The 16,698-nt window shown below is 51.8% G+C and overlaps 1 protein-coding gene across 3 annotated transcripts in view; it reads left to right on the top strand.

The window, feature by feature from the left end:
- Nucleotides 1-1,233: 1,233 nt before the first annotated feature.
- The window catches only part of DENND5B (DENN domain containing 5B), a 123,415-nt gene continuing 107,950 nt past the window's right edge, over nucleotides 1,234-16,698 (top strand). For 2 of the 3 annotated variants that reach the window (XM_063928937.1, XM_063928938.1), the window contains exon 1: nucleotides 1,235-1,579. In XM_063928937.1, the coding sequence (XP_063785007.1) occupies nucleotides 1,456-1,579 (124 nt within the window). In that variant the 5' untranslated portion in view covers nucleotides 1,235-1,455. Of the gene's footprint in view, nucleotides 1,580-16,698 lie in introns of all 3 variants that reach the window. The other variant, XM_063928939.1, reaches the window with a different exon arrangement.

Below are 16,698 nucleotides of genomic sequence, written 5' to 3' on the forward strand. Positions count from 1 at the left end.
ATCACTGGAGTATATACCTCTGGCTTTGCCTCAAACACTATCACTAGGGTATATACCGCACCTCACACATTATCACTGGGGTATCTACCACACCTCATACACTATCACTGGGGTATAACCGCACCTCACACACTATCACTGGGGTATATACCGCACTTCACCCACTATCACTGGGGTATATACTGCACCTCATGCGCTATCATTGGGGTATCTACCGCACTTCACACACTATCACTGGGGTATATACCGCTGGCTGCACCTCACATGCTATCAATGGGGTATATACTGCCAGCTGTACCTTACACGCTATCACTGGGGTATATACCACCGGCTATGCCTCATACACGATCCCTGATGTATATACAACACCTCACACGCTATCACTGGGGTAATTTACCACCGCCTGCCCCTCACACACTATCACTGGGGTACATACCGCACCTTACGCGCTATCACTGGGGTATATACTGCCGGCTGCCCCTCACACACTATCACTGGGGTGTATACCGCACCTCACGTGCTATCACTGGGGTATATACTGCACCTCACATGCTATCACTGGGGTATATATACTGCACCTCTCATGCCATTTACTGGGGTATATATCTCCAACTATGCCTCATGCGTTAGCATGTGAGGTTCAGTATATACCCCAGTGATATCACTTGGGTATATACCGCCGGCTATGCCTCATGCGCTATCACTGGGGTATATACTGAACCTCACATGCTATCACTTGGGTATATACCGCCGGCTATGCCTCATGCGCTATCACTGGGGTATATACTGAACCTCACACGCTATCACTTGGGTATATACCGCTGGCTGTGACTCCTGCGCTATAACTAGAGTATATAGCACACCTCACGCTATCACTGGGGTATATACCGCTGGCTGTGCTTCCTGCGCTATAACTACTAGAGTATATAGCACACCTCACACGCTATCACTGGGGTATATACCGCCGGCTGTGCCTCCTGCGCTATAACTAGGGTACATAGCACACCTCACACGCTGTCGCTGCAGTATAGCTTTTACCTATCATTTTACAGAATATACTTGAGAAATGCTACCTCAAAGTAGACTGGTTGCTATGGGTAACTTCTACACTGTTCAATAAATCAGACTAGCGCTATACACATATTTATATATAAAGGGTGGTGGGCGTGGCGGGGGAGGAGCTGTTAGTGGTGTAGCCGGTACTTCGGGCGTGGCTACAGCGGTAGGGGGGACGGTCTGTGTGCGCTCGCTCCCGGCGGTGGGCAGGTTCGGTGCAGTAGTTGCGCCCCCTGGCGGGCGGAGCTTGCAGCGCGATCCCGCACTCAGGTGACCGGTGCTCCCCGGAGCGGACGCTGCTCAGTCTCTGGCCGGGAATATGGAGAGTGAGCGGGGCTGGCGCTGACAGCTGCAGTCCGGGGATCTCACCACACAGCCAGGATCCTGGACGCCGAGACGATGAGCGGGGGCAGCGGCTCCTCTCCAGCCTCTGGCTCGGCCGCTGCTCCTTGTCGCCTGGCCCATTACTTCGTGATATGCGGGACGGACGCGGACAGCGGGCTGGAGCCTGATGAGCTGGCCGGTAAGATGGGCCGAGGCTGCGGGTGACGCCGGCTGCACTGGGGGGTGATTGGCGGAGATGGTGCTGGGAAGGCTTAGGCTGATGTAGCCGGGTGTCTATGTGAAGATGGTAGGGTGCCCTATCTGGTGTGATGGTGGGGTGCCCTATCTGGGGTGATGGTATGATGGAGGGGGGCCCTATCTGGTGTGATGGTGGGGTGCCCTATCTGGGGTGATGGTATGATGGAGGGGGGCCCTATCTGGTGTGATGGTATGATGGTGGGTGCCCAGTCTGGTATGATGGTGGGGTGCCCTATCTGGGGTGATGGTGGGGTGCTCCATCTCGGGTGATGGGGTGATGGTGGGGTGCTCCATCTCGGGTGATGGTATGATGGTGGAGTGCCCTATCTGGGGTGATGGTATGATGGTGGGGTGCCCTATCTGGGGTGATGGTGGGGTGCTCCATCTCGGGTGATGGTATGATGGTGGGGTGCCCAGTCTAGTGACATGTCCGGTCCGGGGTGATGGTATAATGGTGGGGTGCCCGGACTGTGGTAATGATGTGCCCGGTCTGGTGACATGCCCGGTCCGGGGTGATGGGATGATGGTGGGGTTCCCTCTCTGGGATGATGGTGGGGTGATGATGTGCTCGGTCCGGGGTGTAGGGATGATGGTGGATTACTCTGTCTGGGGTGATATGTTTGGTCTGGTTTGGTGGTGGGGTGCTCGTTCTTTGCTAATAGTAAGATGGTGGGGTGCCTGGTTTTTGTTAAAGGTGTGAAGGGGAGCACAGTCTGGGGTGATGTGATGGGTTGCCTGATCGTTGGGTGTTGGTGTGGTGGGATAGCCATTGTGTAACGGTGGGGTCCCTGGTGTCAGGTGATAATGTGGGGGGTGCCCAGTGTGGTGCAACAATTAGGGTCCCGGTGTGAGGTAACTGGTATGGTTGTGCCAGGGTTGGAGTAGCGGTGTGATGAGGTGCCAGCCCTAGAGTAATGACGTAGCATAGGAGCGATGTGATGAGGTGCCTGCCCTATATGAGCGATGTGGTGGGGTGCTTGCCCCATATGAGTGATATGGTGGGGTGCTTGCCCTATATGAGTGATATGGTGGGGTGCTTGCCCTATATGAGCGATGTGGTAGGGTGCCTGCCCTATATGAGCGATGTGGTAGGGTGCCTGCCCTATATGAGCGATGTGGTAGGGTGCCTGCCCTATATGAGCGATGTGGTGGGGTGCCTGCCCTATATGAGCGATGTGGTGGGGTGCCTGCCCTATATGAGCGATGTGGTGGGGTGCCTGCCCTATATGAGCGATGTGGTGGGGTGCCTGCCCTATATGAGCGATGTGGTGGGGTGCCTGCCCTATATGAGCGATGTGGTGGGGTGCCTGCCCTATATGAGCGATGTGGTGGGGTGCCTGCCCTATATGAGCGATGTGGTGGGGTGCCTGCCCTATATGAGCGATGTGGTGGGGTGCCTGCCCTATATGAGCGATGTGGTAGGGTGCCTGCCCTATATGAGCGATGTGGTAGGGTGCCTGCCCTATATGAGCGATGTGGTGGGGTGCCTGCCCTATATGAGCGATGTGGTGGGGTGCCTGCCCTATATGAGCGATGTGGTGGGGTGCCTGCCCTATATGAGCGATGTGGTGGGGTGCCTGCCCTATATGAGCGATGTGGTGGGGTGCCTGCCCTATATGAGCGATGTGGTGGGGTGCTTGCCCTATATGAGCGATGTGGTGGGGTGCTTGCCCTATATGAGCGATGTGGTGGGGTGCTTGCCCTATATGACCGATGTGGTGGAGTGCTTGCCCTATATGACCGATGTGGTGGGGTGCTTGCCCTATATGACCTTTGTGGTGGGGTGCTTGCCCTATATGGCCGATGTGGTGGGGTGCTTGCCCTATATGGCCGATGTGGTGGGGTGCTTGCCCTATATGGCCGATGTGGTGGGGTGCTTGCCCTATATGACCGATGTGGTGGGGTGCTTGCCCTATATGGCCGATGTGGTGGGGTGCTTGCCCTATATGACCGATGTGGTGGGGTGCTTGCCCTATATGACCGATGTGGTGGGGTGCCTGCCCTATATGACCGAAGTGGTGGGGTGTCTGGTTTGACGTGGTAACTTTACTATATTCAGACGTTGCGTTTTGTTGCTGAAAGAAGAGACATGGCCTAGTGGACGTGCAGGGCTTATTGGTATAGTGGGGCACCCTGCTGGTATAGTTGATGATGAGGTGCCAGCTAGAGATGTGTATTATGTTGGGGTAACAGGCCGGAAGGGACGTTCTGATTTGGGGGAAGCAGCTGGCAGAGAGGTGCATGGTGTCTGCCAACTTGCTCGACTGTATTGAAGCCGTGCCACTTTGGCGTACCAGATTGATGCTAAGGTGCATTAGATGACGCGTGTGCTGCAGAAGTTGCAGTCGTGCGTCGGCCGTTGTTGTAATTTGTTATGTAAGCGTTCACCTTCACTCCCATCTGTACAGATATATTCTGATCTAAGCAGCAGGAAAGGTACAAGCACAAATGTGTATCACAGTCTGGTAACAAAGCATCCGACGTGTCCCTGAGGATGTCCGACCCATGGAAGAGCAACAAAATACAGTGTATACCTACAGGGGGATACATATGTGCCGGCCGTGTACACGTCTCTGTGTGGAATGGAATGTAATTGTATTGTGCAGCATCGGCTGAATTGTAAATCAAGGAAATGTGTTTGATTTCTCGTTCTGCCTTTCTACTGTGCTATCCTAATAAAAATAAATAAATAAACACACACACACACACACACACACACACACACACACACACACACACACACTTGCACCAGCGGGGGGTTGTTGTTATTATCTTGGGATGTTGTGATATTTATATCCCAGCCCCCACGTCCTGCCTATTCCGGCATCTCGGCCTCCACAGCAAAGCTGTGATTAAACCTACTGCAGAGGACGGCCAAGATTTACCAAGATGACTTACACCCTGCCTGTGACATACACAGCACTATGTAGACTGGAAAAGCAGTAAATGCATACTGGGTTTTATGGTCCGGAGCAGATAATTCTATTCTATTCATAGGGTCATGTCTGGTCCCCCCCCCCAAATTGTTTTTTCTCCTTATTAGTTACTTCTAGCTGAGATGAGAATGAAAGAGTCGATTAGTGGTGGCCAGCTCCCATTCATATCCGGCTGATTACTGCCTTCTGTGTATTAGCGTTGTCCTGCCACTGCTGTGAGATTGCTGCGTATTAGCGTTGTCCTGTGGCTGCTGGCGCCGCTGTGAGATTGCTGTGTAGTAGCGTTGTCCTGTCGCTGCTGGCACCGCTATGAGATTGCTGCGTATTAGCGTTGTCCTGTGGCTGCTGGCGCCGCTGTGAGATTGCTGTGTATTAGCGTTGTCCTGTCGCTGCTGGTACCGCTGTGAGATTGCTGTGTATTAGCGTTGTCCTGTGGCTGCTGGCACCGCTGTGAGATTGCTGTGTATTAGCGTTGTCCTGTCGCTGCTGGCACCGCTGTGAGATTGCTGTGTATTAGCGTTGTCCTGTCGCTGCTGGCACCGCTGTGAGATTGCTGTGTAGTAGCGTTGTCCTGTCGCTGCTGGCACCGCTGTGAGATTGCTGTGTATTAGCGTTGTCCTGTGGCTGCTGGCACCGCTGTGAGATTGCTGTGTATTAGCGTTGTCCTGTCGCTGCTGGCACCGCTGTGAGATTGCTGTGTATTAGCGTTGTCCTGTGGCTGCTGGCGCCGCTGTGAGATTGCTGTGTATTAGCATTGTCCTGTGGCTGCTGGCAACGCTGTGAGATTGCTGTGTATCAGCATTGTCCTGTGGCTGCTGGCACCGCTGGGAGATTGCTGTGTATTAGCATTGTCCTGTCGCTGCTGGCGCAGCTGGGTGATTGCTGTGTAGTAGCGTTGTCCTCTGGCTGCTGGCGCCGCTGCGAGATTCCTGTGTATTAGCGCTGTCCTATGGCTGCTGGTACCACTGTGAGATTGCTGTTTATTAGCGCTGTTCTGTGGCTGCTGGCGCCGCTGTGAGATTGCTGTGTATTAGCGCTGTCCTATGGCTGCTGGCACCACTGTGAGATTGCTGTGTATTAGCGCTGTTCTGTGGCTGCTGGCACCGCTGTGAGATTGCTGTGTATTAGCGTTGTCCTGTCGCTGCTGGCACCGCTGTGAGATTGCTGTGTAGTAGCGTTGTCCTGTCGCTGCTGGCACCGCTGTGAGATTGCTGTGTATTAGCGTTGTCCTGTGGCTGCTGGCACCGCTGTGAGATTGCTGTGTATTAGCGTTGTCCTGTCGCTGCTGGCACCGCTGTGAGATTGCTGTGTATTAGCGTTGTCCTGTGGCTGCTGGCGCCGCTGTGAGATTGCTGTGTATTAGCATTGTCCTGTGGCTGCTGGCAAGGCTGTGAGATTGCTGTGTATCAGCATTGTCCTGTGGCTGCTGGCACCGCTGGGAGATTGCTGTGTATTAGCATTGTCCTGTCGCTGCTGGCGCAGCTGGGTGATTGCTGTGTAGTAGCGTTGTCCTCTGGCTGCTGGCGCCGCTGCGAGATTCCTGTGTATTAGCGCTGTCCTATGGCTGCTGGTACCGCTGTGAGATTGCTGTGTATTAGCGCTGTTCTGTGGCTGCTGGCACCGCTGGGAGATTGCTGTGTAGTAGCGTTGTCCTCTGGCTGCTGGCGCCGCTGCGAGATTCCTGTGTATTAGCGCTGTCCTATGGCTGCTGGTACCACTGTGAGATTGCTGTTTATTAGCGCTGTTCTGTGGCTGCTGGCGCCGCTGTGAGATTGCTGTGTATTAGCGCTGTCCTATGGCTGCTGGCACCACTGTGAGATTGCTGTGTATTAGCGCTGTTCTGTGGCTGCTGGCACCGCTGTGAGATTGCTGGGTAGTAGTGTTGTCTTGTCGCTGCTGGCGCCACTGTATTAGCGTTGTCCTGTTGCTGCTGGCACCGCTGTGAGATTGCTGTGTATTAGCGCTGTCCTATTGCTGCTGGCACCGCTGTGAGATTGCTGTGTATTAGTGTTGTCCTGTGGCTGCTGGCACCTCCTGTGAGATTGCTGTGTATTAGCGCTGTCCTATTGCTGCTGGCACCGCTGTGAGATTGCTGTGCATTAGTGTTGTCCTGTCGCTGCTAGCACCGCTGTGAGATTGCTGTGTATTAGCGCTGTCCTATTGCTGCTGGCACCGCTGTGAGATTGCTGCGTATTAGTGTTGTCCTGTTGCTGTTGGCACCGCTGGGAGATTGCTGTGTATTAGCATTGTCCTGTGGCTGCTGGGAGATTGTTGTGTAGTAACATTGTCCTGGCGCCGCTGGGAGATTGCTGTGCATTTGTGTTGTCCTGTGGCTGCTGGCACCGCTGTGAAATTGCTGTGTATTAGCGCTGTCCTATGGCTGCTGGCACCACTGTGAGATTGCTGTGTATTAGTGCTGTCCTATGGCTGCTGGCACCGCTGTGAGATTGCTGTGTATTAGCGCTGTCCTATTGCTGCTGGCAATGCTGTGAGAAGATTGCTGTGTATTAGCGCTGTCCTATTGCTGCTGGCACCGCTGTGAGATTGCTGTGTATTAGCGTTGTCCATTGGCTGCTGGCACCGCTGTGAGATTGCTGTGTATTAGCGCTGTCCAGTGGCTGCTGGCACCGCTGTGAGATTGCTGTGTATTAGCGTTGTCCTGTGGCTGCTGGGAGATTGCTGTGTAGTAGCGTTGTCCTGGCGCCGCTGGGAGTTTGCTGTGTATTAGCATTGTCCTGTGGCTGCTGGCACCGCTGTGTGATTGCTGTGTAGTAGCATTGTCCTGTCGCTGCTAGCACTGCTGTAAGATTGCTGTGTATTGGTGCTGCTGGCACCGCTGTGTGATTGCTGTGTATTAGCATTGTTCTGTCGCTGGCACCGCTGTGAGATTGCTGTGTATTAGCGCGGTCCTACTGCTGCTGGCACTGCTGTGTGTTAGCGTTGTCCAGTGGCTGCTGGCACCGCTGTGAGATTGCTGTGTATCAGCATTGTCCTGTTGCTGCTGCCACTGCTGGGAGATTGCTGTGTATTAGCGTTGTCCAGTGGCTGCTGGCACCGCTGTGAGATTGCTGTGTGTCAGCGTTGTCCTGTCGCTGCTGGCACCGCTGTGAGATTGCTGTGTATTAGCATTGTCCTGTTGCTGCTGGCACCGCTGTGAGATTGCTGCGTATTAGTGTTGTCCTGTTGCTGTTGGCACCGCTGGGAGATTGCTGTGTATTAGCGTTGTCCTGTGGCTGCTGGGAGATTGCTGTGTAGTAGCGTTGTCCTGGCGCTGCTGTGAGATTGCTGTGTATTAGCGCTGTCCTGTGGCTGCTGGCACCGCTGTGTGATTGCTGTGTAGTAGCATTGTCCTGTCGCTGCTGGCACCGCTATAAGATTGCTGTGTATTGGTGCTGCTGGCACCGCTGTGTGATTGCTGTGTATTAGCATTGTCTTGTCGCTGCTGGCCCCGCTGTGAGATTGCTGTGTATTAGCGCTGTCCTATTGCTGCTGGCACTGCTGTGAGATTGTTGTGTGTTAGCGTTGTCCAGTGGCTGCTGGCACCGCTGTGAGATTGCTGTGTATCAGCGTTGTCCTATTGCTGCTGGCACTGCTGTGAGATTGTTGTGTGTTAGCGTTGTCCAGTGGCTGCTGGCACCGCTGTGAGATTGCTGTGTATTAGCGTTGTCCTGTTGCTGCTGCCACTGCTGGGAGATTGTTGTGTGTTAGCGTTGTCCAGTGGCTGCTGGCACCGCTGTGAGATTGCTGTGTATTAGCGTTGTCCTGTCGCTGCTGGCACCGCTGTGAGATTGCTGTGTATTAGCGTTGTCCTGTTGCTGCTGCCACTGCTGGGAGATTGCTGTGTATTAGCGTTGTCCAGTGGCTGCTGGCACCTCTGTGAGATTGCTGTGTATTAGCGTTGTCCTGTGACTGCTGGGAGATTGCTGTTATTAGCGTTGTCCTGTGGCTGCTGGGAGATTGCTGTGTAGTAGCGTTGTCCTGGCGCCGCTGGGAGATTGCTGTGTAGTAGCGTTGTCCTGTGGCTGCTGGCACCGCTGTGAGATTGCTGTGTATTAGCGCTGACCTCTGGCTTCTGGCACCGCTGTGTGATTGCTGTGTAGTAGCATTGTCCTGTTGCTGCTGGCACCGCTGTAAGATTGCTGTATATTGGTGCTGCTGGCACCGCTGTGAGATTGCTGTGTGTCAGCGTTGTCCTATTGCTGCTGGCACCGCTGTGAGATTGCTGTGTGTTAGCATTGTCCTGTTGCTGCTGGCACTGCTGTGAGATTGCTGTGTATTAGCGCTGTCCAATGGCTGCTGGCACCGCTGTGAGATTGCTGTGTATTAGCGTTGTCCTGTCGCTGCTGGCACCGCTGTGAGATTGCTGTGTATTAGCGTTGTCCTGTCGCTGCTGGCACCGCTGTGAGATTGCTGTGTATTAGCGTTGTCCTGTTGCTGCTGCCACTGCTGGGAGATTGCTGTGTATTAGCGTTGTCCAGTGGCTGCTGGCACCTCTGTGAGATTGCTGTGTATTAGCGTTGTCCTGTGACTGCTGGGAGATTGCTGTTATTAGCGTTGTCCTGTGGCTGCTGGGAGATTGCTGTGTAGTAGCGTTGTCCTGGCGCCGCTGGGAGATTGCTGTGTAGTAGCGTTGTCCTGTGGCTGCTGGCACCGCTGTGAGATTGCTGTGTATTAGCGCTGACCTGTGGCTTCTGGCACCGCTGTGTGATTGCTGTGTAGTAGCATTGTCCTGTTGCTGCTGGCACCGCTGTAAGATTGCTGTATATTGGTGCTGCTGGCACCGCTGTGAGATTGCTGTGTGTCAGCGTTGTCCTATTGCTGCTGGCACCGCTGTGAGATTGCTGTGTGTTAGCATTGTCCTGTTGCTGCTGGCACTGCTGTGAGATTGCTGTGTATTAGCGCTGTCCAATGGCTGCTGGCACCGCTGTGAGATTGCTGTGTGTTAGCGTTGTCCTGTCGCTGCTGGCACCGCTGTGAGATTGCTGTGTATTAGCGCTGTCCTATTGCTGCTGCCACTGCTGGGAGATTGCTGTGTAGTAGCGTTGTCCTGTTGCTGCTGGCACCGCTGTGAGATTGCTGTGTAGTAGCGTTGTCCTGTCGCTGCTGGCACGGCTGTGAGATTGCTCTGTGTCAGCGTTGTCCTGTTGCTGCTGGCACCGCTGTGTGATTGCTGTGTAGTAGCTTTGTCCTGTGGCTGCTGGCACGGCTGTGAGATTGCTATGTATTAGCGTTGTCCTGTTGCTGCTGCCACTGCTGGGAGATTGCTGTGTAGTAGCGTTGTCCTGTTGCTGCTGGCACCTCCTGTGTGATTGCTGTGTATTAGTGCTGTCCTGTGGCTGCTGGCCCCGCTGTGATTGCTGTGTATTAGCGCTGTCCTGTGGCTGCTGGCACCGCTGTGTGATTGCTGTGTATTAGCATTGTCCTGTCGCTGCTGGCACCGCTGTGAGAGTGCTGTGTATTAGCGCTGTCCTATTGCTGCTGCCACTGCTGTGAGATTGCTGTGTATTAGCGTTGTCCTGTCGCTGCTGGCACGGCTGTGAGATTGCTATGTATTAGCGCTGTCCTGTTGCTGCTGCCACTGCTGGGAGATTGCTGTGTATTAGCGTTGTCCTGTCGCTGCTGGCACGGCTGTGAGATTGCTATGTATTAGCGTTGTCCTGTTGCTGCTGCCACTGCTGGGAGATTGCTGTGTAGTAGCGTTGTCCTGTTGCTGCTGGCACCGCTGTGAGATTGCTGTGTATTAGCGCTGTCCTGTTGCTGCTGCCACTGCTGTGTGATTGCTGTGTAGTAGCTTTGTCCTGTGGCTGCTGGCACCTCCTGTGTGATTGCTGTGTATTAGTGCTGTCCTGTGGCTGCTGGCCCCGCTGTGTGATTGCTGTGTATTAGCGCTGTCCTGTGGCTGCTGGCACCGCTGTGTGATTGCTGTGTATTATCATTGTCCTGTGGCTGCTGGCACCGCTGTGTGATTGCTGTGTATTAGTGCTGTCCTGTGGCTGCTGGCCCCGCTGTGTGATTGCTGTGTATTAGCGCTGTCCTGTGGCTGCTGGCACCGCTGTGTGATTGCTGTGTATTATCATTGTCCTGTGGCTGTTGGCACCGCTGTGAGATTCCTGTCATGCGCATGCTAAATAGTCCTCGCAGTATCTAACGGCCACTGACACCCTGAAGCTGTGGGACTGTGACCGATGACATCGCATTGTACAGGCCCAGGCCTCCTTTTTACACTGGCTTTCCTATCATTTGCATTTTAAGGCAAAGCTCTGCAATCAGTTGTCTCTTTTCAGATTGTAAGCTCTTTGGGTCAGGTGCCTCATTTCTAATTTTTTTTTTTTATAGGCGAGGTCATTGTACCTCACAGTTTGCTGGCCTTTTAGTGTAAAGCGCGGCATACCTACCCCTCATAGCGTTATATACAGTATGTGATAGAGATATTAGTGTCGCACATTAAGTTATTTTCTTTTTGCCTTTAACAACCGGTTAAACCCGTGTGACTGTCGTTACTTCAGCTGTTTTCTGCGTGTAGTGTGATAATTACATGAAACCTGCAGTTATCTTCTCTCATTATATATACTGTGTGTACATCATTGTTATATTATCCATGCGGCCACGTTCCATCATTATCTTGTATATGGGGTGTTAGAGAACACGGTGGGTATTTATCAAAGCTAGAAGAGAGAGAACATTTTTACTTATGCCCCTTTAATGCTTAGTACATCTGGCCCTGTGAGAGAGAGAGAGTACCAACCAATCGTCTCCTCGGTTTTCAAACACAGCCTGTAAAATGTAAGGCAGAAGCTGATTGGCTGGTCTCTCACAATATCCTCTCTCTCCGAGCTGTTATAAATACTCCCATTTGGAGATCCATAAAGTACCAGCCAATCGGTTCCTAACTGCAATGTTACAGGCTGTGTGTGAATGACAGGAGCTGATTGGCTGATACTCTACAGGATGGTGGGGCGGGGGGGGGGGGGGGGGGGATTCAGTTGTTGAATATGGACTTATATGGGGGGGGAATTGACTCTTCCAGACACAAATTTTGTTGCAGTTCTTTAAGCCAGCGGAACTGCCCGCGCTAACGGGCTCCGGTGACCCTGGATCGGGTCCAGATGCCGGGCTCTTTGGCTGATGCCGCAGACATACTCTCCTCTGCTAGTGCGTATAATTACTAGTCGTCAATCTTCACGCACAGCTGAGTAGGTTATTCTGGGTAATGTGTCCTGTACGCGCGCTGGAAATCCACAACTTCCTCATATTACTCGCCATAAACAGGTTTTATTATTTATTTGTTGCACAAAGCAGTCACTGTGGTGTGAGATTTTGCAAGGTGCAGATGTGTTATTATTATGCAGGTGTTGCAGTGGCGGGGACACCTACGTTCTTACATAGGGCATTCAGTATCGTCTCTCGTGATGAGGAATACCAGTCAACGGGCGAGTCTTTGCTGGGCAATATATAAACTAGTTTAATGCAGCCATGGGAACGGTGTGACTGAATATAGTGAGCCTATAAGTCGCAGCGTCCCAGGGCTCGTACCCAGAGATGCATAGGTTGCCTAGTTTCCCTATAATCTGATTGGTCGTTTATCACTGGGATCGTATAGAAGCCGCTGGTCAGAACCTTTCTGTAATGGTAAATATTGGGCTACTTATCAGCTAAAATGATTTAGGGTACGGAGTACTGGACACCCCTTTGAGCACAATTTGGGGTGCAATTGACAACATTGGGGGTTTCCATAGAAAACGTGCAGATATTTACTCACGTTTATTAAAGTGCAATTAAAGCCGCTATACTTGGTTCCTATAATTTTGTTTTCAGAGATTTCTGCCAGCTCTTAACAAGAAAAAAATTGCAGGAATTAAATCCCTTTAACTTTGTGGGTTTCAGACCAACCTGTTTTACGGTGAAATAGCACTCGCTGACTTTTATATGGTGCTGTATACAAGTATAAAGCAATTTATGTACGCATCTACAGTTCCACATAAATGTAGCCTGGCAGTCGGAGACGTGTAAATGGAAGCGATAATTCGCAAACGTCTGTTCTAAAATTACTTGCAAATTTGATCATTTATGGGATCTGGTTGCCCGTTCCCTTGATCTCGCAGGCGCCATCGACACTTGCTAATACGATAAAGCTTGGGAAGGCGCATCATAGCCCGCAGACGTGAGGTCTGTGGAATCCAATCCCTTTGCAGACACAATGACTAATGCTAATCTCCGTGTTTATTAGCAGACCTGGAGAAGACCTCTATATAGGTCAGGCAGATTAATTAAATTGCAATTTAAGTTACATGCATTCTGCCTTGGCTTTTTAGCACAGCTGATGATTTAATATTGAAACAGAAGATGTTTGTGTTCTTTAAGTATTTAACGGTATTGAATTTAAAGCGGCAATCGCATGAAATATAAAAAAAATTTGGTTTTAATCGTTGCGGCAGGCTATAAGATGCTTGGTAATTACCACGTTTCCTTGGTTTGTTTCTTCAGGCCGCTATTAATAGTTTACAACTCGCAGATTCTAAACTGTGTCTTGTAGCAACCGTGGAAACCACAGGCGCATGACACATGATGCAGAGAGACTTTGGAATTGTGTATTTCTATATGCAGTCATATGCACAGTGTACCTATCCCCGGTGCAAGCAGCCATTTATAAGTATGCAGCTCCTCATTCTCCATGCGCTGGATATTTTGCAAAGCAGGAGAGAGATAAAGTACCAACCAATCAGCTCATGGCATTTATCTCTCCAAATTTGTGGTCCAAAGGGAAAACTTAAGTCATAGAGAAACTTCTGGAAGGTCATATAAAGGAGCATTAAATGAATAATGATGAGATCTGTGCTGCCAGGGTGAGAGAGATAATACGTTATAACTATTCACTATTATAACTACTCACTATTATAAAGGAGATATTTAGCAAAGCATAGAGAGAGATAAAGTATAGAAAGCACTAACCAATCAGCTCCTAACAGTCATATTACAGGCTGTGTTTGAAAAATGACAGCTGATGGGTTAGTACTTTATCTCTCCGTGCGTTGATAAATACCCCCCTTATGACAGTGAGCCCAATATATGTAAAATATCGCTGTGGCCAGTCCCTCAGAAGCCACAATGCAGCAGGACATGGGCGTTACTGCTCCCAGTAGCAGAATGTGCTAAGGCTCCCTTTTTATTGGGATGACTGATTATAGAGTGTGACTGTGTGTGGATTTTGTACCATGGTCCGCAGGTCCAAGCGACGCACCTTTGCACTTTAACGATGGCCTGGTGCCGTCAGCAGGATAAACACTGCCGGCTGTTTAGTGCTCTATGCCGTACGCTGTGTGTTTGTGGATTTACGTCCGTCTGTGCTACATCATATTGGAAAAATATCACACACATATAATTCAGAAACCAGCATTGGGTTTGCAGCATTGTCCGGATAACCAGACTTCCAGCCATGTTGTTCAGGACTACACGTTTCTTCTTGTACAGGTTTTGGACCCCCCCCCAATCCTTTGTTTTAACTAAAAATGAAGTTTGCTGCACCCCCTCGGTCTCCCCCTACTGTATATTCCTTATGGAGCCCCAGCAGGGCTGTTTCTAGCCAATTTGGCTCCCAGTGCAAGATTTCAAAATGCCCCCCCCCCCCCCCCCCCTTGACATTAAATTAAAAAAAAATGCACCCCCTTCCCCCATAGCTATTAAATGAAAAATCATGCGGTCACTCCCGACAAGGGGGCGTGGCATCATTAAGATGGGCGTGGCCTCATCTGATATCATCGCGGCCACCATAGGGGGGGGGGGGGATCAGAAGTCCCCATTTTACTCAGTGCAGCAGGCAAGAGTCCCCATTTTACTCAGTACGGCAGGCAAGAGTCCCCATTTTACTCAGTACGGCAGGCAAGAGTTCCCATTTTACACAGCGCGGCAGGCAAGTGTCCCCATTTTACACAGCACGGCAGGTAGGTGTCCCCATTTTACTCAGTACGGCAGGCAAGTGTCCCCATTATGGCAGGCAAGTGTCCCCATTTTACTCAGTATGGCAGGCAAGTGTCCCCATTATGGCAGGCAAGTGTCCCCATTTTACTCAGTACGGCAGGCAAGTGTCCCCATTTTACTCAGTACGGCAGGTAAGTGTCCCCATTTTACTCAGTACGGCAGGCAAGTGTCAAGTGGGGGGGGAGAGGGATGGGGGTGCGAGACTACTTACCCATGAACAGCAATCAGGATCTTCCCGCTCTTCGCGCCGGCCGCCTCCTTTGCGCCTTCCAGCTTGTCTGCTCCTCCTCCCTCTTCCTGAGTACTCCTGCTCGGGGGGCGGGGTTTCGCGGAATGACGTGATTGCATCATGACGTCACAACGCAACCGCATCATTCCGCGAAACTGCTCGGGAGGAGGGGGATAAAGGGAGCCGCAAAGTGCCATGGCGGGCGCCCCGTGCGATTGCTCGCCCGCCGCAAGAAACGGCACTGAGCCCCAGCAGTGACTTCATTGAGTGCATTTAACTAATCACATATCTGAGCATCTCCTCTGAAACCCAGTTGTCTACTAAAGCAGAAGATGATGCATGGTGGCATAGTGGTTCGCATTGTCATCTCTCATCGCTGAGGTCAAGAGATCAGTTTCTTGCCATAGCCTTTCTGTGTGCAGTTTGTATGTTCTCCCTGTGTTGGTGTGAGTTTCCTCTCACTCTCCAGTATGACTGACCTAGATCCTCAGTACAGTGCTGTGTAAATCGGTGGCACCGTATAGATAAACAATAGTAATAATTAGGGACGTCGGATCTGTTGACTGCGGGGTCTCTGGAATAAAATCCAGCAGATGTCCTGAGCCGGCGACTAGCGGAATGAAGCATTCGGGTGGGATGAGCGGTGGTGACGGAGTTCGGCCTACGGGTATCCTGAGGACCAGGTGCGCAGAAAAGGGCAGCGCTCTCTATGGGGGATAGAGCGTTGATCTGGTTACAGCCGCGCTCTGATGCCTGAGCGGTCTCTGATGGGGATAGAGGCACACGGGCTACATTTACTACACAGCAGCACAGTCAGAATGGTGTTACTGCCTCTGAGCAGACGTCCAGCTCCAGGCTTTTATCTATGTTCAAAAAGGCAATTCGATTACTTTACTCCCCCTCTTTCCGATGGCCAATACCCATCGGGCCTGCTCCAGTAGAATGGGGAAGGGATACAGTTATGTGACTGCCAGTCCCAATACCGACGCCGGGATCCCGCACGCTCAATAGCCCGCCGACCAACAGGGACTATTCCCACTTGTGGGTGTCCAAGACACCCATAGTGTGCACCCGCTGTGTGGCGAGCGCAATGAGCCCGCAAGGGGCTTGGTTGCGCTCGGGCCCCTCCTCCCGGCTGTCTCAAAGCCAGGATCCCGACGCAAACCCAACCCATGGGGGACGCCGGATTTGGCCAGTGACTGCTTTCGCGTGGTCCTCGCTGAAAAGTGTGGAGAAGTGAGCCAGCGGAGAAGTTGCCCATGGAAACCAATCCGCATTGAAGTAACATTTATAATTTGCAGACTATACAATTGTACGGAGCAGCTGATTGGTTGCCGTGGGCAACTTCTCCACTCTTTTCACTGCTTCATGAATAGACCCCTTAATCAGTCACTGATAAACGTGTTTGGTGATTTGGGGCTTATGGTCCTTGTATAATACACGAGTCCTGATACTGTATTTTTTGGGACCTTTGTCATTACCAGGTGTCTCCGAAGGCGGTTGTGATGCTGGGAGGGAAGAATTTTTCTCTATCGTCCTAGTGGATGCTGGGGTTCCTGAAAGGACCATGGGGGATAGCGGCTCCGCAGGAGACAGGGCACAAAAAGTAAAGCTTTACGATCAGGTGGTGTGTACTGGCTCCTCCCCCTATGACCCTCCTCCAAGCCTCAGTTAGATTTTTGTGCCCGGCCGAGAAGGGTGCAATCTAGGTGGCTCTCCTAAAGAGCTGCTTAGAAAAGTTTAGCTTAGGTTTTTTATTTTGCAGTGAGTCCTGCTGGCAACAGGATCACTGCAACGAGGGACTTAGGGGACAAGAAGTGAACTCACCTGCGTGCAGGATGGATTGGCTTCTTGGCTACTGGACATTAGCTCCAGAGGGACGATCACAGGTACAGCCTGGATGGTCACCGGAGCCTCGCC

The sequence above is a fragment of the Pseudophryne corroboree genome, chromosome 6, assembly GCF_028390025.1.
Source record: "Pseudophryne corroboree isolate aPseCor3 chromosome 6, aPseCor3.hap2, whole genome shotgun sequence".
In the NCBI taxonomy this organism is placed as follows: domain Eukaryota; kingdom Metazoa; phylum Chordata; class Amphibia; order Anura; family Myobatrachidae; genus Pseudophryne; species Pseudophryne corroboree.